The sequence below is a fragment of the Salvelinus namaycush genome, chromosome 5 (genome assembly GCF_016432855.1).
Source record: "Salvelinus namaycush isolate Seneca chromosome 5, SaNama_1.0, whole genome shotgun sequence".
NCBI lineage: Eukaryota > Metazoa > Chordata > Actinopteri > Salmoniformes > Salmonidae > Salvelinus > Salvelinus namaycush.
The window spans coordinates 39,226,742-39,246,335 of record NC_052311.1 but is presented as its reverse complement, the minus strand read 5'-3'; the positions used below and the strand labels follow the sequence as shown (position 1 = coordinate 39,246,335).

The 19,594-nt window shown below is 45.1% G+C and overlaps 1 protein-coding gene across 1 annotated transcript in view; it reads right to left on the bottom strand.

Moving 5' to 3' along the window:
- The window catches only part of LOC120048257 (adenylate cyclase type 3-like), a 34,208-nt gene that overhangs the window by 11,587 nt on the left and 3,027 nt on the right, over positions 1–19,594 (bottom strand). Inside the window, exons 3-15 of the mRNA XM_038994094.1 lie at positions 19,075–19,224; positions 8,559–8,701; positions 8,324–8,435; positions 7,967–8,094; positions 7,361–7,519; positions 6,834–6,999; positions 6,345–6,464; positions 5,704–5,846; positions 4,805–4,966; positions 4,640–4,727; positions 1,064–1,180; positions 443–711; positions 125–206 (exon numbers count right to left, since the gene is read on the bottom strand). Of these exons, the coding sequence (XP_038850022.1) occupies positions 125–206; positions 443–711; positions 1,064–1,180; positions 4,640–4,727; positions 4,805–4,966; positions 5,704–5,846; positions 6,345–6,464; positions 6,834–6,999; positions 7,361–7,519; positions 7,967–8,094; positions 8,324–8,435; positions 8,559–8,701; positions 19,075–19,224 (1,839 nt within the window). The remainder of the gene's footprint in view (positions 1–124; positions 207–442; positions 712–1,063; positions 1,181–4,639; positions 4,728–4,804; positions 4,967–5,703; positions 5,847–6,344; positions 6,465–6,833; positions 7,000–7,360; positions 7,520–7,966; positions 8,095–8,323; positions 8,436–8,558; positions 8,702–19,074; positions 19,225–19,594) is intronic.

The window sequence follows — 19,594 nt, the reverse complement described above, 5'->3', positions numbered from 1 at the left end:
AATAGAGGTGGAGAGGTTAACAAGAATGGAGAGGAAGCAGAACATGTGTAAAATAGAAAAGGTAGTGATGACTTAGTGAGGTTGGAAGGTATATAACTAGTAGACTTCTGCCACAGTAACTTACATGTCGAGAAAAGTAGTAGAAACTGATCATCATGATGAAGATCATCACAGTCATGGCATATTTGGAGGGAACCAGGTAAGACCTAAAAACAGAGCACAGAGATAATCAGAAATCACCGGCATGCTCACAATGTTTAGAGAACAGCAATATCACACTAAACATGACAATCAGAGTTGAGGTCAATTTCATTTCAATTCAGTCAACTGAAATTCCAATTCCAGTTTTACTAATTGAAAAGAAATGATGACCACATATCCATAAACTGATTACCACCACCCACACCTGTTCTACAGCTTATAACACCACAACCACATCCACCTGTAGTCCTGGAAGCGGGCCATATCGTAGCGGTCAAATATGTCTCTCCAGCTGTAGATGTTGACGATGCCCGTCGCTATGGTGATGAGGAGCATGAGTGTGACCTTGACCATGTGGCTGACCTGCACCAGCATGGTGGTCGCCATGAGAGCCAGCACAGCGATGTAGCTGTAGTACTTGGGGTTGTCCAGACAGCCCTCTGCCCCGGATTGGACAACAGAGGAAGGAGGGGCAATTGTGGCGTTTCCCGAGGGACGGGGACAGCTCAGCTACAGGGCGTGGACAGAGAGGGGATAGAGGCCAAATGTCAACGCAAGACTCGAGCCACCACTCAATCGAGTTCTAGTGCTTCCTCCAAGCTTACCTGGGCCCCTTTAAAAAAATCCTTGGTTTCACTCCCATCTTGTTGCTTTATTATGAATTTAAAACATTTAACTGCAATGCGTGCTGTTGCATATGGATGGTATGCATGCATGTCAATACCAAAAACAGACCCTGAAGTCAAACCCAGGTTTATGGGAAGGCTTGTGTTGGCGTGCTACTGCATAATTCAACACCAGAAAGCCATTGTTCTCAGTGTTGTGATTTTTTTCTACTGGACTAACGATGAACGTTTCTCACCATGTCCACAATGTCGGCCATGGTGAGGATGAAGATTGCTGCCATGGCCCAAGTGTTCCGTGCCCAGCGGGTGTGGTCGATCCATGTGGAGAAAGACACCAGCCTCTTAGGGAAAACCTAGGAGGAAAAATAACATGTTGGTCATCAACAGTAATATCATTAACCAGTCACGTGAACTACCAGTAATATCTATCATCATCATCATCATCATCACCACCACCACCACCACCATTGTTGTATTGATGTGGTTTTGAGTAATGTTTTACAACACTCTTTTATGACACCTGTGGTATATGTGGGGCAATGGCGGAACATTAAAACGTTTTAACTATGATTGATGGTGACGGTCGTCTTTGCTCGCTGTAACCAACAAAGTAATACAATTGTAATCATCATCGTACGCATCATCAGATCGAAACCATAGTAGAGGTCAGGGTATTTCTCAGAGTGACTTTGTACAGATGAAAATGATTAATTTGCGCCAGTTTGCTACAGCATTCAAAAATAAAATGATTATGTGGATTATAGTTATTGGACATTTCTGTCGAGAGAAAATCAAGTCTGAAATGTCAAAGTGGTAAACTCCAGAAGCCTTTATAAACCTCAAATACACTACAAGTTGTACATTTCCTGCATGGCAGGAAAGTTGTCCTGCAACTGTAGGCTGTCGTTGTAAATAAGAATTTGTTCTTAACTAACTTGCCTAGTTAAATAAAGGTGAACTAAAACAGGGTGTTCAAATTAAGATCCTACATCTGTACTATAGTGACTTTCATGTTAGTGACAGTACAGTATACTACTATATAGTGCTGTATCTGTCAACGGTCATTTCAGATGAGCTGTGACAAACCGAGGACGAAACATATTGGTTTTCCTCATTGAACCATCAATCATGCCATTAGGAGTCATGCATCAGTCCAACCAGAGGGCTTCTCTATGAACATCTATGATGAGCAGGGATTGATTTTCCATAGATAAAGAATAGTCACTGGAGTGGAACTACTGTTGCGCGAGGGGACTCAGATCTCCAAGGTCAAATCTGATCTCATTGAGTACAGTACATTCTCTCAGCAGCTGAACAATAATCTGGTCCATATAGCTTCAAGTAAAAGCATTTCATTATGTAGCACTAAAAGCTCTTTTTAATAGGCTCTGGGGTGAATTGTATATGTGAGTGTGTGTGGCTTCTGGTGTTCATGTGGTTGACATTGTACTGTGACAGGCACAGACATGTTGACATGGACATGCATTTCGCCCTCGATATAGTAGTTGTTTATCTGTTTGTTTATGTGTGTACAGTGCATTCGGGAAAGTATTCAGACCACTTCCCCTTTTCCACATTTTGTGACCTTATATTATATTTTTCCTCATCAATCTACACACAATAGAAATGTTTGTAAATATATATTTTTTAAAACACAAATACCTTATTTTAAAAAAGATCGTTAACTAGGCAAGTCAGTTAAGAACGAATTGTTATTTACAATGACGGCCTACCCCGGCCAAACCCTCCCCTAACCCAGACAACGCTGGGCCAATTGTGCGCCGCCCTATGGGACTCCCAATCACGGCCGGTTGTGATACAGCCCGGGATCAAACCAGGGTCTGTAGTAATGCCTCTAACACTGAGATGCAGTGCCTTAGACCGTTGCACCACTTGGGAGCTAATTTACATAAGTACTCAGACCCTCTGCTATGAGACACGAAATAGAGCTCAGGTGCATTCTGTTTCCATTGATTATCCTTGAGATGTTTCTACAACTTGATTGGAGTGCACCTGTGGTAAATTCAATTGATTGGACATGATTTGGAAAGGCACAAACCTGTCTATATAAGGTCCCACAGCTGACAGTGCATGTCAGAGCAAAAACCAAGCCATGAGGTCAAAGGAATTGTCCATAGAGCTCCGAGACAGGATTGTGTCGAGGCACAGATCTGGGGAAGGGTACCAAAACATTTCTGCAGCATTGAAGGTCCCCAATAACACAGTGGCCTCCATCATTCTTAAATGGAAGAAATTTGGAACCACCAAGACTCTTCCCAAAGCTGACCGCCCGGCCAAACTGAGCAATCGGGGAGAAGGGTCTTGGTCAGGGAGATGACTAAGAACCCGATGGTCACTCTGACAGAGCTCCAGAGTTTCTCTGTGGAGATGGGAAAACCTTCCAGAAGGACAACCATCTCTGCAGCACTCCACCAATCAGGCCTTTATGGTAGAGTGGCCAGATGGTAGCCACTTCTCAGTAAAAGACACATGACAGCCCGTTTGGAGTTTTCCAAAAGGCACCTAAAGGACTCACAAGATTCTCTGGTCTGATGAAACCAAAATTGAACTCTTTGGCCTGAATGTCAAGCGTCACGTCTGGAGGAAACCTGGCACCATCCTTACGGTGAAGCAGGGTGGTGGCAGCATCATGCTGTGGGGATGTTTAAAAGCGTCAGGGACTGGGAGACTAGTCAATATCAAGGGAAAGATGAACGGAGCAAAGTACAGAGAGATCCTTGATGAAACCCTGCTCCAGAGCGCTCAGAACCTCAGACTGGGGCAAAGGTTCCCCTTCCAACAGGACAACGACCCTAAGCACACAGTCAAGACAACGTAGGAGTGGCTTCGGGACAAGTCTCTGAATGTCCGTGAGTGGCCCAGCCAGAGCCCATACTTGAACCCGATCGAACATCTCCGGAGAGACCTGAAAATAGCTGTGCATGGACCCTCCGCATCCAACCTGAGAGAGCTTGAGAGGATCTGCAGAAAATAATGAGTGAAACTCCCCAAATACAGGTGTGCTAAGCTTGTAGCGTCATACCCAAGAAGACTCGAGGCTGTAATCACTGCCAAAGGTGCTTTAACAAAGTACTGAGTAAAGGATCTGAATACTTGTTTTTGCTTTGTCATTACGAGGTATTGTGTGCAGATCGTTGAGGAGAAACATTTTCATCAATTTTAGAATAAGCCTGTAACTTAACAAAATGTTGAATAAGCCAAGGGGTCTGAATACTTTCCCGAATGCACTGTATGTGTGTGTGTCTGTGTGTCTGTGCGCACATGGTGCAAAACCCTTGTGGGCAATGTGGGGATTGGGGGGGGGGGGGGGGGGGGGGGGTTTGCTGTTAGGGTGACAGTAGCAGTCGATAGTGGTAGCTACATAACTGTCTGTAGCAGTCAATAAATTTGACTTTCCATGACCTGGCTCATGAGGTTAGATCAAAAGTGCTGATGCGTGACAAAAGAACATACATATGGGGTGCTGATTAGACACATTCTTTACCACATTCAGCTTACATAACATTGGGAGTGTATGTACACATCAAATGCACAGCATCATGAGATGCTTAGCACATCTAAGTTATTTAACTACGATATGTTGATCCACTATCACAACTACGTTATTTTTACTCAAGAGTATACCACAACAAATATCTTCATATCTACAGATTTATTATGTTGTGGAAAATGTTCTATGATAAATTATGATTTAGCTGTGGGTTAACTGTTGCTCGCTCTGAAAGGCTAGCTGCTCTCTGGTTGGATGTTGAGCAAGGTGTGATAGTGGAGCGGGGGGAAGAGGCACTCACTCGAGGGAAGATGGCCGCCAGAGAGCAGACAGTTAGGACGAGCAGCAGGACCTCGCCCACAGCTAGGGTCACGTAGTTTGCTATCATCCTGTCAACCGCAAGAACACACAGAACATAAGGAACACGAGAGAGAGAGAGAGGGAGAGAGAGTTTAGGTGAACTCACCGAGGGTCTATGAGGACTTCCATGGCTGCAGTGAACAGGAGCACTACACAGGAGCAGCTGAAGGCAGCTCCGCTCTGCTTCTCCTTTTCTACGGAGTAGCGGGTCTCCAGCTCAGGGTCCACAAAGCGCAGGGACAGACGGTTGATGCGTTTCCCCTTCAAACTGACAGGGCAGAGGGAGGGTTCACACGGTCTGTCTGCTCACATAACCATAGGATTCATACCTGGCTGCACATGGCTCACTCTCACACTGTCACGCCCTGGCCTTAGTTATCTTTGTTTTCTTTATTATTTTAGTTAGGTCAGGGTGTGACATGGGGGATGTTTGTGGTTTTTGTCTAGTCTAGGGTGTGTGTATTGTCTAGGGGGTTTTGGTAGAGTTCATGGGGTTGTGTTCAGTGTAGGTGTTTATGTAAGTCTATGGTTGCTTGGATTGGTTCTCAATTAGAGACAGCTGTCTATCGTTGTCTCTGATTGAGAGTCATATTTAGGCAGCCATAGGCATTAGGTAGGTTGTGGGTAATTGTCTATGTTTGACGTTAGTAGCTTGTGTCTGCACTTTCGTTTGTAGCTTTGTCTAGTTTGTGTTAGTGGTCGTTTTCGTTTCATCTTCAAATAAAGTGAAGATGTATTTATATCACGCTGCGCCTTGGTCCTCTCTTTCACCTAAAGACAATCATGACACACACCCTCTGCTACTGGGTGTTTCTCTATGAATATCACACACATTCTCTGGTTTTCCCAAAATGCCTCGTTGGGGGATTCCCGGAATCAGGAGGGAATAAGCATGAAATCCAGAATCCGCCAAACAGGATTTCATGAAAAGCAGGGAATTTATTTAAAGTTCCTGGAATTTTGGAACCCCACACACACCCACACTCTCACTCTCTGTCTACTCACGCTTGTACGGTCTCTCTCTCCAGCAGTGCCTCATTGAGCAGTTTGTTGAGCTCCTGTTCGTTCTCTTGGGCATCAATCACCCTCTCGGCCAGGTCCCGCAGTCTTAGCCTCCGCCGAGGGTTGGGGAACGAAGGGTTCACCACCTGGAGTCACAAGGTGGCATTCCTGTTCTGTCATTACACCACCCACTGGATGCACCCCGATTCTCCACACTTCTTCTAAAGTGTGCACTTGCACACTCCCTCTTATGGATTTAACAATGGTCGAAACTCTCTCCAGCCAATACTTACACCAATTCAATGCTTTTAGATCCATGACGGGGAGTGTGCAAGTGCACACTTAATGAGAAGGGTGGAGAATCTGGAAGTAGCCACTCTTCATTCAGGTTTGAAGTGGAGAAGGTAGCACAAGTTGGAGCAACTCCTGTCTTGGAGACAGCCAAAGTATTTGGAGGTTTTTGTACTAGCCAGCACACCCCTGAATTTACATATCGAGGTCTGAATATAAGACAATGATTAGTTAATAATTTGAATAGGTGTACTAATCCTAAACTGGAACAAAGGCCTGCACATACTGTGCACTTGTAGGACACAGAGTTGCAATCCTGTGTGTTAGGGGTTACAGTAAAGGTCATATGTTACCCGTGTGTCCAGCTCCTCTGGCTCGTCTGGTGTGGTGCAGGCTGTGTGGACACTTCCATTACACTCAGTGGTGTTGATCAACAATGGAGAGTTCCCATTGGATGACATCACAGACAACTTCTGATAGGAAACGAAGAGACAGGAAGGAGGGGAGAGAGAGAGAGAAGGTGAGGTGTGTTACAGTGACTGTGGTGTGTTGACGGGAGGAATCTGGAGAGAAAAAAATATTGACATTTTTGTAACGCTTTCTTTTACAGCCTGTTGTAAGCTGTTACTTACCTGGTATTTTCATGGTATTAACTAGGAAACTACGCTGGTAATTACCTCAAAGAATTCAACTAAATTGGTGACTGGTACCAAAGTTAAAGACAAAGTTATTTCTTAACTACTACCTGGTTGTAAAATAAAGTTTTACAGAGGGTTTATCTCAGTGAGACGAACCTGTAAGAATAAAGGTTGAATAAAACTAGGTGCTGAGGCAATACTCACCACCCCGTTGATGCCGTTCTTTCCCAGGGGGCCCTTGGGCACCACCACCAGGTAGGAGTCGATGCCCCTCTCCTTCAGGTACTCACAGCGGTCGCCCCCGTTCCCCGGCTCCATATCAAACTCCCCGTGCAGACACTCCATGGTGGCTTGGGAGATGTGCACACGCCTGCCGCAAAGGTCAGGGGTTATAGGTTATAGGTCAGAGAGCTTGGCATATCAATGGCAGGGCGGGTGGGGGCTGACCCTATGCCCTCCCTATTGCAAACTTTGAATAATTCCTGTTGTCACCCTCTTATTTGATATACAGTACATCAACATTTCCTTACAGACTTCATAACTTATTGCTAGCAATAATTCATTTTGTATTGGTATATAGGGTTTGTATTGGGCACAAACACATTTGACAAATATGAGTGCATGAGGCAGGTAAATCTTGCCTGTGCATCATCTAAGGTTGTAGTAAAGATCTGTAAATAGAGTTAGGGAAATTTTTATAACTTAGAGGGGTTTAACCAGTTCCTTCTTACCCCGGTATTCCCCCCGCCTCCATCTTATTGGCCACGGTGACGTCAGTGGACCAGACGTCATACTGCCACCGCTTCTGTCCCAGGACGCCCCCCAGGACAGTGCCAGTGTGTACCCCCACACGCATGTCCACATCTGTCCCGGTCTTCTCACGAACATACCTACAGGACAACACAGTCACCGTGACACAGAGCCAAGAAGAACCACACTAGCCAGTCTTTCCCCTACCATTTGTTTTGCCTCCAGCACATCACATTACTCCTACTCTATGTGCAAATCTCAAATGACACCCTATTCACCACAAGTACAGAAGGACCTCTGAGATGTGAACACGTCTGAAAAGGAAGTCAATCGGAATACGGAAAGGTTTGGACTTAAAAGCGCATCAAACCTTTCTAGAAAATATGAATTGTGTATTATTTTCTCAGCATTTATCCAGATACTGTAGATGTCAGACCTGTTTTCAGCACATGAAAGTAATTGGTTCTACAGTAGTATACTACCTTTGACCCTAAGTTGGTGAATAGGATGTCCTTTGACACATGCAGCCTATACCACAAACCACTTTAAAGTTTCTACAGTCCACATTTCCATTGGGTGCTACTCACGAAATGGCCTCCACCATGGCCAGGCCCATCATGATGGAGCAGGCAGCGTGGTCCTCTCTGTAGTCTGGCAGGCCACAGATGCAGTAGTAACAGTCGCCCAGGATCTTTATTCTCAACTGGTGGTATTTCTACACAGAAACACACACACACACACACAGTGATGTCATGGAGAGGCTGGAACATTCAAATAAGTGATTTCATCTGTTTGTGAAATGATGAGACTATTCATTTAAATTAACTTTAATCTACAAATAAATCTGTTTAAAAGATTAGTATACTTGCCAACCAATATACATTTTTAGTCCGTAAGTAATATATTTATGTCTGTGTGTGTGTGTGTGTGTGTGAGTGACTCACGGCAGCCAGCTTGTCAAAGCGGGCAAACAGTTCATTGAGGAGCTTGACCAGCTCATGGGCACTGCATGATGATGACAGCTGAGTGAATCCCACAATGTCTGCAAACAAAATACTGCAGGAGAAAGGGGATTACATGCAGTCATCACATCATCCTATTGGACATCCTGCCTCTGTGTTATACGACATAGTATCCTCTATAAGTTGTGTTCTCCTAGCCATAGGTCTGTAGTCTTACCTGACGTTTTCGTGGCGATACATGTACATGGTGTTGAACTGCTGCATCTCCTTCTGTCCAGTCTGACTGGCTTCTTTCTTCTTCATGTCCTGTAACATCTCGTCTGCTATATGCTTGGGCAGGATGGACAGCAAGAGACGCTCCTGTGGATGACACAGGGAGACTGGTGAGGTTTCAGTCGATATGAGGAGACTCTAAAGAGCCTCAATAGACGCATGCACAGCTTACAATAAAGGCACTTCATTTGGTGTGATTGGCAGCAGAATCAATCAATGACTCAATCAGAATCAATAATGATTCAGTGACCTGATCAAACCACTTTCTATAATAAAGGAAACCGTCCGTTGGAAACTGTCCAAAGGAAACTGTCCATTGCCATCCCAAAGTCTCCACTTCCATTTATATCTACTTCTATCACCCTTCAACCAATAGATGTGCTCAAACAGTACATACAGTGCATTTGGAAAGTATTCAGACCCCCTGACTTTTTCAACATTTTGTTAAATGACAGCCTTATTCTAAAATAGATACAAAATAACTGTCTCCCCTCATCAATTTACAGAGCTAAAACGTTTTTTTTTTTTTTTTTTTTACATTTTTGCAAATGTATTAAAAATAAAAAACAGAAATACCTTATTTACATAAGTACTGAGACCCTCTGCTATGAGACTCGAAATTGAGATCAGGTGCATCCTGTTACCAATGATCATCCTTAAGATGTTTCTACAACTTGATTGGAGTGCACCTGTGGTAAATTCAATTGATTGGACATGATTTGGAAAGGCACAAACCTGTCTATATAAGGTCCCACAGCTGACAGTGCATGTCAGAGCAAAAACCAAGCCATGAGGTCAAAGGAATTGTCCGTAGAGCTCCGAGACAGGATTGTCTCGAAGCACAGATCTGGGGAAGGGTACCAAAACATTTCTGCAGCATTGAAGGTCCCCAAGAACACAGTGGCCTCCATCATTCTTAAATGGAAGAAGTTTGGAACCACCAAGACTTCCTTGAGCTGGCCCCTCATACAAACTGAACAATCAGGGGAGAAGGGCCTTGGTCAGGGAGGTAACCAAGAACCAGATTGTCACTCTGACAGAGCTCTAAAGTTCCTCTGTGGAGATGGGAAAACCTTCCAGAAGGACAACCATCTCTGCAGCACTCCACCAATCAGGCCTTTATGGTAGGGTGGCCAGACGGAAGCCACTCCTCAGTAAAAAGGCACATGACAGTGTCACGCCCTGACCTTAGAGAGCCTTTTTATGTCTCTATTTGGTTTGGTCAGGGTGTGATTTGGGGTGGGCATTCTATGTTCTGTTTTCTATGATTTTGTGTTTCTATGTTTTGGACGGGTATGGTTCTCAATCAGGGACAGCTGTCTATCGTTGTCTCTGATTGGGAACCATACTTAAGTAGCCCTTTTCACCTCCTTTTGTTGTGGGTAGTTGTCTTTGTTAGGGGCATTATAGCCCTTGTAAGCTTCACGGTTGTTTATTTTGTTTCTTGTTTTGTTGGCGACATTTTAAAATAAAATAAAATGTACGCTCACCACACTGCACTTTGGTCCACTGCTTTTGACGGCCGTGACAGACTACCCACCACCAAGGGACCAAGCAGCGTGCGCCAACCTGGAGGACGAGCTGGACCGGTGAGGAGAGAATGGCAGGGGACAAGACCCGGTCACGGAAGCCCGAGAGGCAGCTCCCCAAAAAATTGGTTGATTGGTTGGCGGAGTCGGAGTTTAGACCTGAGCCAACTCCCCGTGCTTACCGTGGGGAGCATGTGACTGGTCAGGCACCGTGTTATGGGGTGATGCGCACGGTGTCTCGAGTGAGCATTCACAGGCCGGTGTGCTCTGTGCCAGCGTCCTGCATTTGCCGGGTGAAAGTGGGCATCCAGCCAGAACGGGTAGTGCCAGCTCTGCGCTCGAGACCTCCAGTGTGCCTCCACGGCCCAGTGTATCCGGTGCCAGCGCCAAGAACCAAGCCTCCAGTATGTCTCCCCAGCCTGGTGAGTCCTGTGCCTGCTGCCAGAACCAGGCCTCCTGTATGTCTCCCCAGCCTGGTGGGCCCTGTGGCAGCTCCACGTACCAGACTGCCCATACGTCTCCTCACTCCAGTGATGATCCATGGCACGAAGCCTCCAGTGATGATCCATGGCACGAAGCCTCCAGTGATGATCCATGGCACGAAGCCTCCAGTGATGATCCATGGCAAGAAGCCTCCAGTGATGATCCATGGCACAAAGCCTCCAGTGATGATCCATGGCACAAAGCCTCAGTGATGATCCATGGCAAGAAGCCGCCAGTGATGATCCATGGCACGAAGCCTCCAGTGATGATCCATGGCAAGAAGCCTCCAGTGATGATCCATGGCAAGAAGCCTCCAGTGATGATCCATGGCACGAAGCCTCCAGTGATGATCCATGGCAAGAAGCCTCCAGTGATGATCCATGGCACGAAGCCTCCAGTGAGGATCCATGGCAAGAAGCCTCCAGTGATGATCCATGGCACGAAGCCTCCAGTGATGATCCATGGCAAGAAGCCTCCAGTGATGATCCATGGCACAAAGCCTCCAACAACAGCCTCCAGTCCGGAGCCTCCAGCGACGGTCCTCAGTCCGGAGCCTCCAGCGACGGCCTCCAGTCCAGAGCCTCCAGCGACGACCACCAGTCTGGAGCCTCCAGCGAAGCCTCCAGTGATGATCAATGGCAAGAAGGCTCCAGTGATGATCCATGGCACGAAGCCTCCAACGACGGCCTCCAGTCCGGAGCCTCCAGCGATGGTCCTCAGTCCGGAGCCTCCAGCGACGGTCTCCAGTCCGGAGCCTCCAGCGACGGTACCCAGTCCGGAGCCTCCAGCGACGGTCCCCAGTCCGGAGCCCGCAACGAGGGTGCCCAGTCCGGGGCCCGCAACGAGAGTCCTCAGTCTTGGGTCGGCGACGAGGGTCCCTGCACCAGAGGTGCCACCAAAGTGGGGTGAGCCAGTGGTGGAGCGGGGTCTGCGTCCCGCACCTGAGCCGCCACCGCAGATAGATGCCCACCCAGACCCTCCCCTATAGGTTCAGGTTTTGCGGCCGGAGTCCGCACCTTTGGGGGGGGGGGGGGGATACTGTCACACCCTGACCTTAGAGAGCCTTTTTATGTCTCTATTTGGTTTGGTCAGGGTGTGATTTGGGGTGGGCATTCTATGTTTTGTTTTCTATGATTTTGTGTTTCTATGTTTTGGCCGGGTATGGTTCTCAATCAGGGACAGCTGTCTATCGTTGTCTCTGATTGGGAACCATACTTAAGTAGCCCTTTTTCCCTCCTTTCGTTGTGGGTAGTTGTCTTTGTTAGGGGCACTATAGCCCTTGTAAGCTTCACGGTTGTTTGTTTTGTTTCTTGTTTTGTTGGCGACATTTTAAAATAAAATAAAATGTACGCTCACCACGCTGCACTTTGGTCCACTTCTTTTGACGGCCGTGACAGACAGCCCACTTGGAGTTTGACAAAAGGCACCTAAAGGACTCTCAGACCATGAGAAACAAGATTATCTGGTCTGATGAAACCAAGATTGAACTCTTTTCCCTGAATGCCAATCGTCGCATCTGGAGGAAACCTGGCACTCTCCTTACGGTGAAGCAGGGTGGTGACAGCATCATGCTGTGGGGATGTTTAAAAGCGGAAGGGACTGGGAGACTAGTCAGGATCAAGGGAAAGATGAATGGAGCAAAGTACAGAGAGATCCTTGATGAAAACATGCTCCAGAGCGCTCAGGACCTCAGACTGGGGCTAAGGTTCACTTCCAACAGAACAACAACCTTAAGCACACAACCAAGACAACGCAGGAGTGGCTTCGGGACAAGTCTCTGAATGTCCTTGAGTGGCCCTGCCAGAGTCTGGACTTGAACCCAATCGAACATCTCTGGAGAGACTAGGGCTGTGGTGGTCACAAAATTTTGTCAGCAGCTGATTTTCAAGCAAATAACTGTCAGTCTCACGGTAATTGACCGCTAATTAACATAAACACATTTAGCATCTCCTGGCTTCCACACATACAAGCCACTGATGCTGACCTTCGGAACATCTACATTTTAAAAAGTTTAATAAATCCATGTAATATAGCCTACACCCATCACAATAAATCCATGATCTATTTTAGAAAATGTAGTAAATTTCAAAAGAACAGAATAGCATACTCTGAGTTTTCCTTATGTTAGGTCCTGATCTGGCTATGCCAAATGATGTGGGCTACACTAGTTCATTCAGCAGACAAGATTTGCTTTGAATTCCATGGCATTATTTTATAGTATGAAGAAAACAATTGAACAAAGCTGAATAAAATAGAAAGGATATTTTCTCCAAACGATTTGAGAGAGTGCGGACGCGGCTCTTCTGTGATGAGCGGTTAACAAAGAAATAGGTATTCCTATATGCTTAATTTAGAGTTAATATTGTCACTTTAGTTGTTCTACAAACGTTGGGCTATATGTTTTGATTGTTAAAAACATATATCCTTTTGCAGGATCCTGTCTTTCAAATATATTTGTATTTTTTACGAATTAACTTCACAGATCTTCATTGTAAAGGGTTTAAAAACTGTTTCCCATGCTTGTTCAATGAACCATAAACAATTAATGAACATGCACCTGTGGAACGGTCGTTAAGACACTAACAGCTTACAGAGGGTTGGCAATTAAGGTCACAGTTATGAAAACTTAAGGCCTTTCTACTGACTCTGAAAAACACCAAAAGAAAGATGCCCAGGGTCCCTGCTCATCTGCGTGAACATGCCTTAGGCATGCTGCAAGGAGGCATGAGGACTGCAGATGTGGGCAGGGCAATGAATTGCAATGTGCGTACTGTGAGACGCCTAAGTCAGCGCTACAGGGAAGCAGGACGAACAGTTGATCGTCTTCACAGTGGCAGATCACGTGTAACAACACCTGCACAGGATCGGTACATCCGAACATCACACCTGCGGGACAGGTACAGGATGGCAACAACAACTGCCCGAGTTACACCAGGAACGCACAATCCCTCTATCAGTGCTCAGACTGTCAGCAATAAGCTGAGAGAGGCTGGACTGAGGGCTTGTAGGCCTGTTGTAAGGCAGGTCCTCACCAGACATCACCGGCAACAATGTCACCTATGGGCACAAACCCACCGTCGCTGGACTGGCAAAAAGTGCTCTTCACTGACGAGTCGCTGTTTTGTCTCACCAGGGGTGATGGTCGGACTCGCGTTTATCGTCGAAGGAATGTGCGTTACACCAAGGCCTGTACTCTGGAGCGGGATCGATTTGAAGGTGGAGGGTTCATCATGGTCTGGGGCGGTGTGTCACAGCATCATCGGATTGAGCTTGTTGTCATTGCAGGCAATCTCAATGCTGTGCGTTACAGGGAAGACATCCTCCTCCCTCATGTGGTACCCTTCTAGCAGGCTCATCCTGACATGACCCTCCAGCATGACAATGCCACCAGCCATACTGCTCGTTCTGTGCGTAATTTCCTGCAAGACAGGAATGTCAGTGTTCTGCGATGGCCAGAGAAGAGCCCGGATCTCAATCCCATTGAGCACGTCTGGGACCTGTTGGATCGGAGGGTGAGGGCTAGGGCCATTCCCCCCAGAAATGTCCGGGAACTTGCAGGTGCCTTGGTGGAAGAGTGGGGTAACATCTCACAGCAAAAACTGGCTAATCTGGTGCAGTCCATGAGGAGGAGATGCACTGCAGGACTTAATGTAGCTAGTGGCCACACCAGATATTGACTGTTACTTTGATTTTGACCCCCTCCCCCCTTTTTTTCAGGGACACATTCTATTTATGTTAGTCACATGTCTGTGGAACTTGTTCAGTTTATGTCTCAGTTGTTGAGTCTTGTTATGTTCATACAAATATTTACACATGTTAAGTTTGCTGAAAGTAAACACAGTTGACAGTGAGAGGACGTTTCTTATTTTGCAGAGTTTACATTGTAAAGCTGCATGATGCGACTCTAATGAAGGTTGCTTGAAAGGCATGAGCTCTGCTTTGTTTATTGTGCAGGCTGTACACAGTACATCAGTCACCCATTCACAATTTGATAAGCACTTGATAATGCCTAGAATTTCACAGCAGCATCCCCTTTGTGTGGCCGTAATGCACCCTAAAAAAATTAATGCCTTTTGCGCCCAGTGGCCGTTGTGATGGAGTGCTGCATGCTCTATCACGTGATCGGGTCTTTCTCACAGGCTACAAGTGAAGACAGACACATTGGGGACACAACTGTGCACATCAGCAAACAAGATAAGTAGGCATAACGAACAGCAAAAGCACTAGCCTATGTCAATCTACTATCCCCCATAGTACAAAAGTCGACCTATTCTATTCTGTGCGAGTAATAGAGTGCTGAGTACCAGGCAGTTAGCAAGTTTGGTAGGCTACTAATGACCAGCAGCAGCATCTGAGTTTGGAGAAGCCTAATTACTGTGACTAAATGGTCATGTGGAATTTGACTGCCTTCATGACCGCCAGTGTGGCGGTAATACAGTCACCGCAATAGCCCTAGGAGAGACCTGAAAATAGCCGTGCAGCAACGCTCCCCATCCAACTTGACCGAGTTTGAGAGGATCTGCAGAGAAGAAGGGGAGAAACTCCCTAAATACAGGTGTGCCAAGCTTGTAGCTTCATACCTGAGAAGACTCGAGGCTGTAATCGCTGCCAAAGGTGCTTCAACAAATACTTATGGGTCTGAATACTTATGTAAATATGATATTTACATTTACATTTTTACAAAATTTGCAAAAAAAAAGAAAAACCTGTTTTTGGTTTGTCATTATGGGGTATTGTGTGTAGATTAGTGGGAATTCTGTTACGTTACAGCCTTATTCTAAAATTGATTCAATTGTTGAATCAATTTTAGAATAAAGCTGTAGCGTAACAAAATTAGGAAAAAGTCAAGGAGTTTGAATACTTTCCGAATGCATTGTACATGTTATAATCACATCCCATGGTATGTATTAGAGATACGAAACCACAAAATACTAATCCTTTACATGGTTCTACTCTGATTTAGCCACTGTCTCCTGTATTCCTGACCCAGAGTTGGCTCTAGAAAATGTATCCTCCATATGTAATTCCTCTGGCATATAAACAAGCCCCTTTTAAACAATTCAGAGTCAAAGATAGAAAACCAAGGGTTAGATCTTCAGAGCTATCTGAGCTCATTCAGATGCGAAATCTGGCCTGGGCCAAAGCAAGGAAAAAGGCCTGGAAATGTTTCAGACAATTGCGAAACAGATGTACTATCTCGATTAAGAAAGCAAAACCAAATGACCTTTTAAACTCTATATCCGACTGCTGGTGATCCATCAAAATTTTGGAAAACAGTAAATGCACTGAAGCGTACAAATTCCTCTTCTTCCCTGCCTAAGCAAGTTCTGTCTGACTATGGCATCATAACTGAGAAGAATGGGATAAGCGATGCTTTTAATCATAATTTTATCCAGGCAGGCTTTTTGTTTGCGAGAAATTGTGGTTTAATTGACCCTGGTAAGTCAATCAACTGCTCTTCCTCTGCCAGCCTCGATGGTTAACCCATCAACTTCTAGTGAATCTTTGTTTTCATTTCAACAATTTACTATATGTGATGTGCTAAATGCCTTGCTTAAGACTGAAAAAATCCACTGGGGCTGATATTCTTGATCCATTCTTGCTGCAGCTCTCTGCCCCCCTGATTACTGAATCAATAACCCATATTTTTTACCTGACGATTATATCTGGTACTATCCCCAAGGTTTGGAAGGCGGCCCATGTACTCCCCCTTCACAAACATGCAGACCCTTTGTCAGGTTCCTGACCTTATTTTCCCTTGTTTTGTATTTATTTAGTATGGTCAGGGTGTGAGTTGGGGTGAGTTACACCCTTGTGATCTAAATAATTCAATCACCCTATTTCTAAACTTTCTTGCCTTGCTAAAATATTAGAATATTTGATTAATTCTCAGATAAGATCTTTCTTATTTTTAAAATGTATTCTAAATGTACATCAGTCGGGTTTTAGACCAGGTCATAGCAGTATCTCTGCTGGATCCCTAGTTATAAATGATGTAGTTAACTGTATGGATAAAAGGCAACATTGTGCTGCCCTCTTCATTGGCCTGTCAAAGGCTTTCGATACTTTTGATCACTCATGGCTAATTCAGAGCCTTTCCTCAATTGACCTAGACCAGATTGCATGTAACTGGTTTAAAAATGTATTGACAGATAAAACTCAATGTGTATATCTACTGATGGTGTTAAATAAGGTTTCCTGGATATTACGAAAGGTGTCCTACAGGGGTCGATTCTGGTCCTGTGCTTTTTAACATTAACAATATCGACAAGTTTTTTTTTTTTTTATGCACTTGTATGCCGATGATAGTGTTGTGTATGCTATTACCCCCAACGTTGACCAGGCTCTATCTGAACTACAGTCTGTCTTCATTGTATTACAGAAAAACTTTATTGACCTGGAATTAGTATTGCATGCAGGTAAAACTACGTGTAGGTTGTTCTCTAGAGCACATAAAAATAACTCTGATGATTGAAGCATGTCATTTGGATAGTGTCCATATTGATTGTGTCCCTGCTTACAAATATCTGGTTAGATTTGAAGCTGTCTTTTAAAAAGCATATTGATGAGTTAAGAACCTGAGAATAAAAATGGTCTTCTATAGAAATAGGTCCTGCCTCTCGCTAAATAGTAGAAAGCAGATTGTTCAGTCGACAGTCCTATCGGTCCTAGACTATGGCGACATCATCTATATGAAGTCAGCTGTCACTTCATTTAAGCTGTTAGATGCAATTTAACATAGTGCACTGTGCTTTACTACGGGCTAAAATGTTTGTACTCGTCACTGCATTCTTTTGATTTATTAGGATCCCCATTAGCGACAACTAGTCTTACTGGGGTCCGACAGACAGGTGGTTTGCCCTCTGATGTCACGTAGGTTGATACATTGCTATGTTTTTATTTAGAAAGCCCTTTTACAAAAAGTCCCACTGTACCTAACTTATTTCCTAAACTTTAGACATACGAGTTACCACACTCTGTCTCAGGGATGGCTGAGTTACCACACTCTGTCTCAGGGATGGCTGAGTTACCACACTCTGTCTCAGGGATGGCTAACTCTGGAAATTTCTTTGGCTGCTACTGAGTTAGGTAAATCAGCTTTTAGTTTCATTGCACCTTATTTATGGAATAATCTTCAAAATGTTCTTAAATTTGATATCTGGGTGCCTCTAGGGAAATTTAGTAAGCTGATTGAGAACCTTATTTTCTATTTTGTAACCTGACAAAGGCTTTATAACCGTGTTTTTCTTTCTGCTTGCATTTTGATGTGCGTATTTTCTGTCATTTCTGTAATTCAGGGCTTATCTGTAAAAGAGACCTTGGTCTCAGTATGACTCCCTGATAAAATAATAAACATCCAACGGTCAAACATGATATATAATCACATATTACACAGTACATAGACATATAGGCCTATAACATTTCTCCCTGTTAAAAGCACTGTCCCTATACACAAATCTGATTGGCCTAAAACTATCACTCATCGCCACGTAAGTCCATCTGAACAGATTCCACCCTTGATGACCCAAGACCAGAAACATAAACATTGGAAAACACAAACGCATCAGGCAAACAAAAGCCTTGAGTTCACACACACGTGGAGGGAGGAAAACAAATAACGTGGCAGGGTTTTTCTACGTTCTTATCAAAACCTGACGGAGAGACAAAAAAAATGGGCAAGCGAGTCAGCAGAGTGATTACTGCGGACATCGTCTCAGGAGGCCGGTCGCCATAGTAACCTGCAGCGACCGGATGCTCCTTGATTGGCTGGCGGCCCTTGTATCCCGGCAGCCCATGCTTCTCCATTAGTATTCTGGGAGAGTCTCTCTCTCCCTCCCTCCCTCCCTTCCATAATCACCCCTTTCCTCTCAGCGCTCTCCCTCTTTCTGAGCTCTCTATAGCAGTGACCGTCTGTTCCATAAATAGTAGCAATCAAGAATGCCCAATGGCCACAGCTGTGAGATGGGGAGGGAGGGGAAATGACTGCTGACACAGTGCTAACTCAAACAGACAAAATATGCACAAGCACACACAGACCCTTGTGTGCGCACACACACACACACACACACACACACACACACACACACACACACACACACACACACATACACACACACATATGTAATTAGCTTAGTGTAAGTGTACTGTAACAGTAGATCAAATGGAGCTGTAGATACTAAGAATATTGTTTAAATTCCCTTTGGCTTCAACATAAATAAAACAGGTCTGAATCAGAATCACATACATTCAAACCAGGGCACTACTCTGGCACTGCCACACACTCCTTATTGCCCCCCACTCTCTAACCTACCACTCAAACCTACCAACCTCTGTCACTTTTCTCTCTCTGCACATGTTGTCTCCTGCCCTATATTGTATATGCCCCTCTGTCCTCCCACCATATGTTTTTACCCACACTTCCTCCCTGTCTCAGTCTGTCAGTCTCACCTGTTGCTGGCTCTGTTCCTCCAGATTGAGTTTGACCTCCAGGGACTGCCGTGCTTCCAGGAAGGCCTTGCGGTGTTTCCGGTCTGCCATGTAGTAGGACATGACGCCCACAGTGATGGCACACACATAGATCACTATGTTGGCCAGCAGCTGGAGAACGCCAGAGTCATTAGACACACACATTTACACACGAGCATGCACACACCACCTGCACTATAACAAACACACAAACAGGCACGCACAGTAAGCCTTTCACTGTTAGTCTACACCTGTCGTTTACGAAGCATGTGACAAATACAAATTTGATTTGACATACGGACGCACATACACACACTCTGAACGCCGTGGGGACGACCCTTGTGTAGACTTATCACGATCTAGGCTAGTGGTATCTTGAATGTGGCAGACAGGCAAAAAGAAACCAGCACTCAAAACCATTACCAAACTCTAATAGGTTGCAGTGAGGTGGCTACTGATGAGTTAAATTTCAAACAAAGTTTGGATACTGCACTGTTTTGTC